The 15,000-nt window shown below is 48.7% G+C and overlaps 1 protein-coding gene across 4 annotated transcripts in view; it reads right to left on the bottom strand.

Annotated features, from left to right (window-relative positions):
- The window catches only part of rapgef1a (Rap guanine nucleotide exchange factor (GEF) 1a), a 53,346-nt gene that overhangs the window by 8,521 nt on the left and 29,825 nt on the right, over positions 1-15,000 (bottom strand). For 2 of the 4 annotated variants that reach the window (XM_080852951.1, XM_080852952.1), the window contains exons 9-15: positions 13,740-14,270; positions 12,247-12,449; positions 9,619-9,786; positions 5,620-5,760; positions 4,644-4,736; positions 2,566-2,624; positions 1,337-1,439 (exon numbers count right to left, since the gene is read on the bottom strand). In XM_080852951.1, coding sequence (XP_080709077.1) covers positions 1,337-1,439; positions 2,566-2,624; positions 4,644-4,736; positions 5,620-5,760; positions 9,619-9,786; positions 12,247-12,449; positions 13,740-14,270 — 1,298 coding nt within the window. The remainder of the gene's footprint in view (positions 1-1,336; positions 1,440-2,565; positions 2,625-4,643; positions 4,737-5,619; positions 5,761-9,618; positions 9,787-12,246; positions 12,450-13,739; positions 14,271-15,000) is intronic. The other 2 variants (XM_080852953.1, XM_080852954.1) reach the window with 2 other exon arrangements.

Here is a 15,000-nt window from a genome sequence, read left to right as displayed (position 1 = left end):
AGGGAGAAGGAAGGGTAGAGAGAGAGTGAGAGGAGGGAGGGTAGAGATGGAGGGGTAGAGAGAGAGACAAAGAGAGGAGAATGAGAGAGAGAGGGGGGGGGGGGAGAGAAAAGGAGAGGAAAATGAGAGCCAGAGAGCGGAAGAGGAGATGAGTGAGGCTCGAAGAGTCCGGAGATTCTCATATTAGATTACTCTAAATCAGAACACGGCTTCACTTTCATTAAATCAACCTGTCACCACACACTCCATCCTATGCTTTAACCCAGCACACACACACACACACACACACACACACACACACTCAGTGTAACTCGAGTGGTTAATGCTGCCCAGGATGTGTTCACTGAGAGTAGGGTCTGGTCCTCAGCTCCTTTAAGCACTGATGAACAGCTCTGTGAGCCTCATGGCCCTCTGCACAGGGACAGCTCTGTGTGTGTGTGTGTGTGTGTGTGTGTGTGTGTGTGTAATGCATCCTGACAGCAGAGCTCAGGAGGGCGGCTGGTGTTGGCAGCACAAGGTCACAGCCACCGCAGAGCCTCACCCTGTGTACACACACACACAGACACTCTCTCCCTTTCTGTGTGCCTGTGATACAAAAACACATGCACGCATATACAGGGCTCTCACCAAAGCATTATGTACACACACACACACACACACACACACACACACACACACACACACACACACACACACACACACACACACACACACACACACACACACACACACACACACACACACACACACACACACACACACACACACACACACACACACACACACACACACACACACACACACACACACACACACACACGAGCAGAGTAGGGCAGGGCAGGGTCATTACCTCCATTAACCAGCAGAGAGCAGTGTTGAGTAAGGAGTTGAGGCTGGGGCCTGACCGAGTCACAGATGAGCTCACTCTGTTCTGCTGTGTCTACATGGAGCTGAGCTACGCCTCTAAAGTAGACCCAACCCTTAGTCAGCTCAGCAGAAAAGCTTTGTGTTTGTGTGTGTGGGTGTGTTACTTACCTCCTGCTTTAGTGTTATGTGGGCCATGATCTAGTTGTGAGTCTGTGTGTGAGTCTGTGTGTATGCATGTGTATGCGTGAGTGTGTGTGTGTGTGTGTGTGTGCTCCTCATCTCCTGCTTTAGTGTTATGCGGGACATGAACTAGTTGAGATCTGCATGTGTGTATGTGTGTATGTGTGTGTGTGTGTGTGTGTGTGTGTGTGTGTGTGTGTGTGTGTGTGTGTGTGTGTGTGTGTGTGTGTGTGTGTGTGTGTGCTCGTGAGAGTGTTTGTGTATTTGTGAGTGTGTATGTGTTTCTCACCTCCTGCTTTAGTGTTATGCGGGACATGATCTCCTCGTGGTCGATGAGGGAGAGCTCATCCAGCTCCTCTATGTTCTCGCCTGAGTCTGGAGACTTCCTCCAGCTGTGTACACACAGACACAGACACACACACACACACAGACAAACACACACACACAGACACAGACACACACAGACACACAGACACAGACACACACATACACACACACAGACACAGACACAAACACACACAGAGAACGCATTAGAAGAACACATTTCAGCTGAAAAACTACCTTCTATATAACACAGAGTTGTAGATTACCAACTTCACTACAACACACTTCTACAGAATGAACTTCAAGAGAACAAGTATCTATAGAGAACAACTACCTTCACAAGAACATGAAGCTATGGAGAACAACTAGCTTCACTATAACATGAAGCTATAGAGAACAACTAGCTTTACTAGAACAAGAAGCTATGGAGGACAACTACCTTCACAAGAACATGAAGCTCTGGAGAACAACTAGCTTCACTAGAACATAAAAGGTATGGAGAACAGCTAGCTTCACTAGAACAAGTAGCTATAGAGAACAACTACCTTCACTAGAACATGAAGCTATATAGAACTAGCTTCACTAGAACATAAAGCTGTAAAGAAACTATAGACTACATAAGAACAAACATACGCAGGAGAGCACGCGGACGGCAGAACTCCTTCAGAAAGCTTTCATCTTGTAGAAGATACAACTCAGAGTTAGAGCACCTCGAGAACACAATGTCCTCACAGTATCCCATCCCAAATATCCGTTCCCCTCAAGGAACCCACACACTGACCCCGTATCCGACCTCAAATACCCCTAAAACTAACACAAAAACAACACACACTGACCCTGTATCCCACCTCAAATATCCCTTAAATTAACGGAAAACACACACTAAAATGCTATTCCCCAATTCAACAGCTTGTGAATCTACTGGGCAATGGAGGATCTTTACTTCACATCAGACCTCCACTGTGTGAAACCCATATCTCCTGTCATGGAACAGTACTCTATGAAGGCCTTCAGTTTATTCTGTATTCCTGAAGAGGAGCGTAAGATAAGCTTCATTGCGTGGCGACGGCTGCTCCTCTCTTACCTCTCTGAATCTGCCATGTCCTTGTCTGACGCCTGGTCCTCAGCTTGTGTGTATGTGTGTATGCGTGAGTGTGTGTGTGTGTGTGTGTGTGTGTGTGTGTGCTCGTTTACCTCTCTGAATCCGCCATGTCCTTGTCTGACGTCGGGTCCTCAGCTCCAGGGGTGGGGTCCTGTAGGCAACACACCTCTCGGTCAACACCTCACAGCGTTCACCATCACAGGGAGAGGGGTCAGAAACGCCCCCCCTGTGTACTATCACCCCAAGGGGGCTCGGGAATGGGTTGTGTTGTTAATCAGGGAGTTGTACACACAGGTCCACGCAGGCGTGCTGGGTGTGTGTACAAACCCCTGAGGGTATTATGGGATATTGTATAGTCCGCCAGTCATTCTTGAAAAAAACATTTTCTCGACAGAACGAACGTGACCCCGACGTACAGCGACGTGACTATACATTATCCCGCTTATTATACGGTTAGTTGCCACAAATCTTCACTGATAAAAATAGTCCTTCATGCAAATGGAACTTTTAAGTTGCAGGTGTTGCATTGAAACATTTTGGCTGTTAACTTCAAATTACAATGAATTTTCGTTACAATAACTGAATGGTCTATTTGCGGAATAATAAATAAATAAAGATATGAATCGGAAGCACAAAACCTGTAGCCAATGACAGCTGCAATTTTTCATTTTCAGCAGCCATTATCAAGAAATATGGGACCTCCGAACATTGGGATGGCCCATCCAATTCAATAGGAAAGTCTGCAGCATACTGAAGAAGCCGTATAATAAACAGACGTCTGGGTGAGAATGTCAAGCAATCATAACGGTTAAAATGAGAAGCCATTCATGTAAGAACACGGAGTCAAATGTATGGATTAACAGTCGCACTGGTGACGTTCCACAAGCAGTCATCTGCCTCAGCGATAACACAAGCACGGGGTACACACACACACACACACACACACACACACACACACACACACACACACAGACAGGGGTACCTCCACGTAGGTTTTTCAAAAGTATTAGCTGCGCGTATCTGTTAGTGATCATCAGGTTAGGGTTTGCCATCACAGACTTCAAGACCAGGTTCATTCCACAAGATTCAAAGGGTTAATGATCAAACGATCCGTTCAAATGATCGCAAAGGAGACAGATCACACAGACAGACCTGATTGCCAACTCCGCTGCAGCTGCTTTCAGCTCCATTCACACACACTGGTGAGCCTCAAGTGGACTTCTGCTCCGCTTTAAAGCTCTACGCTGTGCTGCCGGAAATCCACTAACAAATCTGATTCCCAAGCAAACATAACACACTCGTGTGTGTTTGTGTGTGTGTGTTTGTGTGTTATACAAACGTGTAAAGCTCTTCAGAATGGGAACATTGCCCGTAACAGGGGCCTCTGTCATGATTACAGCACACACACACACACACACACACACACACACACACACACACACACACACACACACACAAACACACCAACATCTAAGTGAACATGAAACATTAAAAGCTAATGAATGAATAGGCAGACCATGAGGTCAGAGTTGAGTTGACCCTACTGATCGACCTTTGACCCCTGACCCTGGCTTCCAAATGCCCCCCGACATAGCAGCTGGTTATGGGGCAGACTGGACCCTGATCATAGCAGCTGGTTATGGGGCAGACTGGGCCCTGATCATAGCAGCTGGTTATGGGGCAGACTGACTGGGCCCTGATCATAGCAGCTGGTTATGGGGCAGACTGACTGGGCCCTGATCATAGCAGCTGGTTATGGGGCAGACTGACTGGGCCCTGATCTGACGTGAATCTGACCCAGCCTCGGCTGCCCTCGGACACAAGGGCTTAGGCCTCTCCTGGGGTGGAGTGTGGGGCAGTTTGGGGTAGTTGGGAATCAGATGGGGGAGGGGGGGGTTATGAATCTGGATCACACACACACACACACACACACACACACACACACACACACACACATACACATACACATACACCAGCAGTCCAAGCCATGAATCATGCGGAGTACCACGGTAAGATGGTGGTGGAGGGCCTGTGAGACGCTGACAGGAAATGTTAGTGCAATCAAAACAAACAAACAAAAGAGTGAGTTCCCAGGCCACGCACTGCATCCAGTTTGCTTCCTGTTTGTTTGTTTTGCGCGGGGGGAGGGGGGGGGGGGTGCGCTACTTACGCGGCGGGGGCGTGTCGCGACTCCGTTGGCCTGGGTGGAGGAGTACAGATTGACATACTCCCCCTCGCCCCCCTCTTCCTTAGCACTCTCGCTCTACAGAAGAGAGGACCAGAGCACAGCCTCACCACACATGTCCTAGCCCCTTTATACACACACACACACACACACACACACACACACACACACACACACACACACACACACACACACACACACACACAAACGAGCCCCTACGCACACCAACCCATACACACACCACCAACACACACTAACCCCTAACCCACACATGGCACCAACATGCAACATTAACACACGTCTAACACACACATGCACGCACACACACACACCATCCAAAATATCACAGAAGCCACCAACACACACATATACCACCAAATATGTACAAGCACAGCCTATCCCCAAATTGCCCAACACGGTCCCAGCACTGCTCAGTACGGACGAGGCTTTCTCTGTTTAATAGGGACGTGTTCACCATTCTCTGTTTAATTGGGACGTGTTCACCATTCTCTGTTTAATAGGGACGTGTTCACCATTCTCTGTTTCCATGTCACTAAGTCCTGCCTGACCACTAAAGCTCAGATAACATATTACTGTTCTGAAAAATCAGTTTCATTATGCTGATCAGATGAATGCACACACAACCCACTGTTACGTAAACAGAACACCTTAATACCAAAGTTAGCCTTTTTTAAACAACAGTCAAGGACTAAAATATGAGATATGCAGGATGTCGATCACAATTCAACCAGTTTATCAGCACATCCACCTGATTTCAACCCATAAGTTCCCCTCTCTTTACTCTTTAAAAACACTTCCTGGTCCCATCATCCTCTCTGCTTCCAAAGAGGAAGTCTCACCACAGCACAGTACAGTAGAGCATGGCACACCACGGCACACCAGGGCACACCACGTCACAGCACGGCACGGCACACCACAGCAGAGCGTAGCTGGAGCTCACCAGAGAGGGCTGGCATGTTTCAGAGAGAGAAGCGTCAGAGGGCAGACAGGTAGCCAGAGAACCAGCGCAGCTCTCCAGAGAGCCGTTAGCCAATAGCAGCGGGTCTTGGCTGGGCGTGGCCGGGGCTGCCAAGTCCAAGCTCTGTGATTGGCAGACAGCGAGACTGAGGTCAGAGACTGAGCAGAGCAGAGCAGAAGGTGTTAATGAAGAGTGTTAGAGGCCCTTTAGCAGGGCCTGAAAAACAGCTTACGCAAAACAAGACAGCAAGAAAATGAAAAAAGAAAAGACCTGAAAACAAAGAAGAAGGACTGAAATTAGAGAAGAGAAAAGACTACGAGCGCAGGCAGGTCTGTGGAAGGTAAAGGCTTAGTTAGACTGAAGGCACACTGGTGGGGGAGTGAGGAGAGGAGAGGAGAGGAGAAAAGAGAAGAGGAGAGGAGAGGATAGGAGAGGAGAGGAGAAAAGAGAAGAGGAGAGGAGAGGAGAGGAGAAAAGAGAAGAGGATAGGAGAGGAGAGGAGGGAGGAGAGGAAAGGAGAGGAGAGGAAAGGAAAGGAGAGGAGAGGAAAAGAGAGGAGAAAAGAGAGGAGGAGAGAGGAGAAAGGGGAGGGGACCAGGGACCTTCCTCCTCCTAAACCCAATCTGCGGGGGACATCTTGCTCCTTTAAACACACATGTTGGGCTACCTGTGACTGTTATCTGGCTGGCTCTCTTGGACTCCAGTGGTCATCCTACATGCACCCATTGGGGGACTTCTCAGAATAGGCAGTAAACTGGTGAGGTGTTATAGCTTATTACTGTGGTAAGCACTAAGCACAGAGAGAGATTCATGTAGAGATTCTCTCCTGTCCCAGTTCCTTCTATAAAACAGAGTAGAAATGTGTCTGCATTGGGAGACTGCTAATGAATCAGGAATGACTATGAACCATGAGTCAAGGCACTGTGAAGAAACCAAACGACTCACGCCTTCACTGGAAGCAGCGACACTTTGACAGCGCTGTCAGGACGACACAAAGGAAGAAAGATAATAATGTGACCAACTCCCAGAGAATAAAGGGCCTCTGGGGACTCGGAAGCTAAAAATGCAGCGACACAAAAAGAAACAACAAAGCTGACTGTGAGAGCTGTGTGAAGACGAGCCCGGTAGCGCTCATATTTGCCTTAATATTGTCTCAGCACTGACTGAGCCGTGAAAAGACGAGTCCAGTTGCGCTCATATTTGCCTTAATATTGTCTCAGCATTACTCCAAATAGACAGCCAGCGAAATCATTCTATGAAAATCCATGTAGAAGTCTTTGCCTGGATAACCTATCAGAGTCTTTTCCTATCACTATAATCTTTCCATGGTTCTACTTAGAAGACCACGGCCTCAAGGACTGTGAGCAGACTCTTTTAAAAGTTCTAGACTGACCAAAGAGCCCTTTCAGGAACCTGTTTTCTTTCCCTGGTGAAGCAAAACGGATTCATTTCACTGACTTACTTTCCCAGTTAGAAAAGTAATAGGTCTAGTGCATACACAGTTAGTTCACACACACACACACACACACACACACACACACACACACACACACACACACACAACCCATTCAGCAGCAGGTAGAGTGGGGTGGGTGGTAGGCTGCACATGGCACAGCCATCGGCTCTAGTTGAGACGGACCACAGATGGAGATGGAGAGAGGTGGTCAAGTCATAGCCTTGTCATTTTTACACCATGCTGCAGTGAGACTTTCTCGAGCTATACATCTATGAATTCTGGTTTTAATGGATTGATGAAGATGTGTCCTGACAAGTGCGTTCGGGATCACAGGTCCACACACACACACACACACACACACAAAGGTAGGGCATTACAAAATATTTAAAGACCAAACAGCTGGTGAATACAGGAACGGGAGGAGCGCAGAAGTGACGGATAAGCACTTACACAGAAACACACACACACCCTGTTCCAGTTACCCAAATGGAATAACATCTCTTGTGGTAGTGCTAAGGTCATTACTCACATTGTTAAAGACACACACACACACACACACACACACACACACATGCTTAATAGTCACACACTACTGATAGTGAGCAAGGCCCAGGCTTAGCAAAAAAAGTGTGAGTGTGAGTGTGAGTGTGAGTGTGTGTGTGTGTGTGTGTGTGTGTGTGTCTGTGTGTGTGAGAGAGAGAGAGACAGAAAACAGCGCTGGCAGGTATGATTAAAATGACACCACAATAACACAGTGTCATGGAGACGGAAACCACACCTTTGGCAGAGGACTGATAGAAAGAAATAAAGAAAGACAAGAAAAGAAAAGTAAAAGGCCTGTGAAGCCCAGAGACATGTTTACAGGAGCACCCATCTGTGCTGTGTGACCTTGGCTGAACCTGGTTTGTGTGTGTGTGTGTGTGTGTGTGTGTCTTGCGCTGGACCCGGCCTGTCATAGTGTCAAGCCACACATTGAAAGCCACTTCTTGCCTGCATAATCACAGTTAATCCCCCATCCTCAACAACAAAATGGGACGAAAGGAAGCCAGAGGAAAAACATGTAGAGGCACACATTACGCAAAAACACACACACACACACACACACACATACACACACACACACACACTTCTACAGAGGAGGGGTGGGGGGTAAACCCTCAGGTCTTTGAAAGATGCAAACACAAAAGGCGCTGCTTTTCAAAACTCTATGCTCAGTACACTTAGCTTTCACTGTGGTTGAGTGTGTGTGTTGTGTGTGTGTTGTGTGTGTGTGTGTGTGTGTGTGAATGTGTTTCCAGGATTCCAGGGACATTGTATTTCCCTCACTGTCCAGGTGAGAACATCTCCTAACAGCACTTGTCACGGTGATAAGTCAGGAGGAGAGGCTAGTGCAGGCCACAGCATGCCTGGATTCATGTGCTTTAGCCTGGGCTCTGTTACCATAGGGATCACAACGCCTGGGCTCTGTTACCATAGGGATCACAACGCCTGGGCTCTGTTACCATAGGGATCACAACGCCTGGGCTCTGTTACCATAGGGATCACAACGCCATGGGCTCTGTTACCATAGGGATCACAACGCCTGGGCTCTGTTACCATAGGGATCACAACGCCTGGGAGAGTGGCTGTTACTATAGGAGTCATAGGCACTTGGGAGGGTGTTAGTTAGCGTCGGCCTAACAGATTAAGACTAAAAAGGCGTTTAGTGTGTAGATTAAGAGGAAGGATGGAGCAGACTGAGTGTGTATGGAGCTCTGAATGTGTGTGTGTGTGGAGCAGACTGAGTGTGTGGAGCTCTGCAGTGCTTAACTCATGAGCTGCTAGTATAGGCAGCAGTCTACACCTTAGTGCGTCTAGGTCACTGGATTGAATGAGACAGCAGGGTGGTAACTGTGCCTGTAAACCTCACTGTGTCTGTAAACCTAACTGTGCCTGTGCACCTTACTATGCCTGTGCACCTAACTGTGCAGTACCCTTCATTAATAAATGTATGCAGCAATGCAAACCTTTGTGAATAGTTCTTAGGGTACAGAAACACATGGAAACCTTTGCACTTTATGGAGTGTCTGGTAGTGTAGAATGGTGTGCGTACTTTTCAGGGTGTTGGTCATTTGCACGTGATAATGTCCAAATTAGTTGATCCAAACCTTGCATGGTTCTGTACAAGTCATGGAGGTAGGTAGGCAGGCCAGGCAGACTAGGTAGGCAGTGTTAATCTAGTCCTCAGCATGAAGGTTAGTTCAGATCTCAGGATGTGGTTTGTTAGATTGTGAGTGTGTGTCTGTGTGTCTGTGTGTGTCTGTGTGTGTCTGTGTGTGTCTGTGTGTGTCTGTGTGTCTCTGTGTGTCTCTGTGTGTCTGTGTGTCTGTGTGTCTGTGTGTCTGTGTGTCTGTGTGTCTGTGTGTCTGTGTGTCTGTGTGTCTGTGTGTGTGTGTGTGTGTGTGTGTGTGTGTGTGTGTGTGTGTGTGTGTGTGTGAAGCACAGAGAAACGGGCGGAGCAGCAGAGGCAGAAGGGCAAGACTCACCGTGGGCGCAGTGAGGGAGGAGTTAGAGGCGGAGAGGCTGAGATTGGCGGCGGCGGCGGCGGCGGCAGCTGCGTCTCCCTCCGCGGCCAGAGAGCCAGCCTGAGCCGCCGGGAGCTGACTCGACAGAGACGAGGAGGAGGAGGAGGAGGGAGAGGCAGAGAGGGACGCCTATGAAGAAGCCAGAGAGGAAACAAAGGGTCCCCGAAAAAGGGACGGAGAAAGAGAGAGAAAGAGAGAGAAAGAGAAAAAGAGGGAAAGAGAGAAGGCATAAGAAAATAAGAGAAAGAGTGCAGTGCAGTGGCTTTAGGAGAGTCACCTGAGCAGGGTTAGTGACACACACACACACATTTTCACACACACAGACACACACACACCAACTCTCTCTCTCTCTCTCTCTCTCTCTCTCTCACACACACACACACACACACACCAACTCTTTTTCTCCCTCTCTAACACACACGCACGCACGCGCGCACACACACACACACACGCGCAAGCTTAATACACAAGAGGAGGCATGTCTTACCATGTAGCAGATAAGAGAGAATAAAGTGATTTGAGTGAAGAAGTGAAGAAGAACAGCAAAAGAAGGGCAGGATGGATAAACACCAGACAGATGCAGAACGTGGCGCCATGACCAAACCACACTCATACACACACACACACTCTCTCTCTCTCTCTCTCTCTCTCTCTCTCTCTCTATCTGCAATCTCTATCTATCACTTCCTCTCTCGCTCAAACACACACACACACACACACACACACACACACACACACACACACAGGTGAGAGAGATGTACACCAGACTGTGCTGTATCTATGGCCACAGTGCAGCCGGGCTGATAAAGCTTAATCCTCAGGAACATGTGCTGGAGACAAAATCATTCACACACACCCACGCACATACAAAGCCTCCCAAATAAACAGAAAGCCAAATGGTCTGCCCTCGTTCACACACACACACACACACACACACACACACACACACACACACACACACACACACACACACACACACACACACACACACACACACACACACACACAGACACACACACTTCATCATGTTTTTCATTTCATTCTCGGCATCTCAGGGGGATGTGGTGGAGATAGAACTTCAATGCTGGATAAACCTTAAAGCGTGTGTGTAAAGCGTGTGTGTACTTTAAGGCGTGTGTGTGTAATTTCCTGTCACAGGCTGCAGCATTAATAAAGCTTCTCCTCTGGGCTGGACTGGAGTGTGTGCTCACAGGGTGGAGATTACAAGCTGTGGAGTTTCATTTGGACAGACTGCGGAGCCACTTACAACTCCACTAAGGCTCAGAGGCAGGGAGTGTGTGTGTCTGTGTGTGTGTCTGTGTGTGTGTCTGTGTGTGTGTGTCTCTGTGTGTGTGTCTGTGTGTGTGTCTGTGTGTGTGTCTGTGAGTGTTTAAATACCTATGGGTGATAGCAACGAGTGTGAGGTCTGTATGAATGTGAGGGATTATAGATTCAGTCCCACTGTGAAGCTTGGGGAAATTTCTTTTTTTTCTCTCTCTCTCCTCTTCCCCCTCTCCACACACACACACACACACACACACACACACACAGGTCATCATACAAAGGATGTCCAAAATCCTGTTGTAAAACTGTCTCTCTGTGTGTGTGAGTGTGTGTCAGACAGCATAACTGATACATAGCCAAGCTGTGAGTTGACAAGTATCACACAAACACATGTCTGTAGGTGCACACCAACACACACATGAGTGACACAAAATAATTTGTGAAATACCTCAACCTACACTAAAATACAAACACGACTCTAAACACACACACACAAAACAAACCTCTACACACACACACACACACACACACACAAACCTCTACACACAAACCCAACATACCTCTACACACACACTCACACACACACACACACACACACACACAGGCACATAACACAATGAAAGTGTATGATGTATGCCTGTTGATGCTGGAGAGGGACACTACAGAACAGGACTGATGACATGACGACCTGCTGGATGGAGTGAGCAGACCGTCACAGCGGAGATGACTGGGCTGAAACAAAGACCAATGTGTGTGTGTGTGTGTGTGTGTGTGTGTGAGTATGTGTGTGTGTGTGTGCGTGCGTGCGTGCCTGTGTGTGAGTATGTGTGTTTGCGTGCGTGCGTCCGAGTATAACAAGTACGTGAGTGTGCATGCGAGTACGTGTGTGTGTTTGGTGTGAGTGCAAACGTGTATGTGTTCGTGCGAGTACGTGTGTGTGCGAGTACGTGTGTGTGCTTGCTAGCAAGTGTGTATGATTGTGTGCGTGTGTGTGTGCACGTGTGTATAAGTGTGTGCGTGTGTGTGTGTGACCTTGAGCTGAGCTATGCAGGTACACTTCTGTATGCTTTGGGAGTAGGAGTGCATGTGTGTTTAGGAGGCTGTGTGAGTGTGTGTGTGTGTTTATGAGGCTGTGTGTGTATGTGATTATGATGCTGTGTTTGAGTGTGTGTGTTAAGGAGGCATGGTGTGTGTGTGTGTGTGTGTGTGTCTGTGTCTGTGTGTGTGTGTGTGTGTGTGTGTTTAGGAGGCATGGTGAGAGAGTGAATGTGTGTGTGCGCGCGTGCATGTGTATAGCACTCTCACCAGTTGCCTCTGTTTGGGAGGCAGGGCTGGGGGCGGCAGGGGGTCGTGCATGGAGTCGCTGCTGCTGAAGGAGTCGTTGAAGCCGTACACCTCCTGGAAGCGCTTGTTGCGCTGCTCGTAGATGCTCTCGCTCTGGGGCATCTGGTAGAAGACTGACGGCTGGGGCTCAGAGTAGTCTTCCACAAACTGCATGTACTTCAGGACTGACACACACACACACACACACACACACACACACACACACACACAGAAAACACAGATGTCACACACTGCAAGCACTATTACTTCATGTGCAGTTCAGTTAAGCATATAATTACAGCTGTATGAAAACAAACAAACACACACACACACACGCAGACACACACATAGTGTCGTTTAATACACTACTAACACACTTGTATGACCCCTCCACAGATAGCAGAGAAGAGGCCTTTAGATATACGTGAATTCGTCTCTGCTAGTCTTGATGACCCTAGTGGTCTGTAGCAGTACTGCACCTGCCTCCACTCTTCAGCCTCAACCTTGACCTGACCGAGGCAGAATCACATTCAACTACACACACACTGAATCACATTCAACTACACACACACTGAATCACATTCAACTACACACACATTGAATCACATTCAACTACACACACACTGAATCACATTCAACTACACACACACTGAATCACATTCAACTACACCCACACTGACTGGATTTCTTTTGGTTGGTTTAACAGAAAGGTGGAGGGAGGGAGAGGGAGAGAAAGAGAGAGAGAGTGAAAGACAGAGCAAGTGAAAGTTAAAATACTAGTGGATACAGCTGGTGGTATCCTCACTCATTGTGTGTGTGTGTGTGTGTGTGTATCTGCATCATCCGATACTTTTACAGATGTTTCCTGATGATCACGCCCTCTCTCCCTCCTTTTCTCTCCCTCCCCCTTCCCCAAACACTGCTTACGGCCCTGTCTACAAACACAGCGGCAGCAACAACTCGCTCTCGCTCCCTCTCGCTCTCTCTTTCATCTTCTCACTCTTTCTCTCTCAATACAATTTCAAAGATTTCATGACATTGTCCAGGCATACGGACATGCGTGAGTAGATTCAATAAAAACTAACAAATGAGCAAAAATGTCTGCCGTTCAGCCTGTTCCTGGCGTTTCCACACTCCACGCCACATGACATCACTGCCTGACATCACCCCCAACCCAACCCAACCCCCACACACACACACACACACACACACACACACACACACACACACATACACACAAGAGCATGGGGTAAAGAGAGTGGCTGTGTTGTTTCTAGTGTAATATCTGGCAGAGCAGGCTGGTCAGCTGGACAGAGAGTGTGCTCCCACCAGCTCAGCCTTAGAGGGGGAAGGTGGTGTGAGTGACCGGCCAATGGTACACACACACACACACTCCCGCTCGCTCACACACACACACACACACACACACACACACACACACACACACACACACACACACACACACACACTCTTACTGTGTCGGCTCTTCTTCTCGGGCAGGGGCGGAGGGCTCTGTGGGATGTCTGTGCTCTGGCTGGGGCTGAAGTGAGGGGTGGAGCCGTAGAGGAAGGGCGGGGCCGGGGAGACGGCCGTGTAGACGGGGAAGGGGGGCACGGGGGGGCCGGGGCTGGCACGGAGCGCTAGGAGCTCCTCCTCGCTGATGTTGTCGTACTGCGAGGGCAGCCGCTCGAAGAGGGCCCGCGGCGACCCCGTCCCGTCCAGCGACGAGGCATGGGTGGGCAGCGCCCCGCTGCGGCGCTTCTTCTGGGGGAGGGCCGGGGGGGCGCTGACGCGAGACTGGAGCGGGGGCGGGTGGAGGGGGGACGCCCCGTACGGAGAGCCCACCGGGGACTGCTGGTAGAGGGGGGGGCAAGAGGAGGAGGACTCGCGGTGGGATTCAGGGAGGGGGCTCAAGCACCCCCCCATGGAGAGGGGCGCGATCTGATCTACACTGGAGAGGTCCTGGTGCAGGAAGTCATAGTCTGGATCGTACCCCTCCGTTATATCTGCAGAGAGGGGGTGATAGAGAGAGAACACACAAGAAAACAAATGTATTAACATGCTGCCAACACACCACACCACACCACACCGCATCATCAATAAAACACAAGGAAATGGAAAATACTTAAAAAGGCGAAGAGTGTGTGTGTGTGAGAGAGAGAGCGAGATAGCGAGAGAGAAAGAGAGAGAGAGAGAGAGAGATAGTGTGTGTGTGTGTGTGTGTGTGTGAGAGTGTGTGAGTGTGTAATAGTGTGTGAGTGTGTGTGTGTGTGTGTGTGTGTGTGTGTATGGGCGATGGGTGGCAATAGCAATAGAAAGACAAAAGGGAGAGAAAACAAAGGATTGAATAAAGACAAAAAAAAGGTGAAGGAGGAAGAGAAGGGAAGAAAAGAGAAGAGAGGGGAAAAGTAAGATAGTGTAGACAAGGAGAAGGAGAGAGAGAGTGAGAGGGATGGATTAGTCAAGAAGATGGCGAGAGAGTGAGAGAGATGGATTAAATTAGACAGAGGAAGTGTTTTCAGATTAACCCTAGCTCTAGTTCAAAGCCTGGGGCAAGTTAACTGCCACTCAAAAACACACACACACATGAAAGTGAAAGTCCTCTCTATGCACGCATGCGTGCGCACACACACACACACACACACACACACACACACACACACACACACACACACACACACACACACACACACACACACACACACACACACACACACACACACTTACTCTTACTTA

This window comes from Sprattus sprattus (assembly GCF_963457725.1).
Source record: "Sprattus sprattus genome assembly, chromosome: 15".
In the NCBI taxonomy this organism is placed as follows: Eukaryota; Metazoa; Chordata; class Actinopteri; order Clupeiformes; family Clupeidae; genus Sprattus; species Sprattus sprattus.
This window is presented reverse-complemented; position numbering and strand designations above follow the sequence as displayed.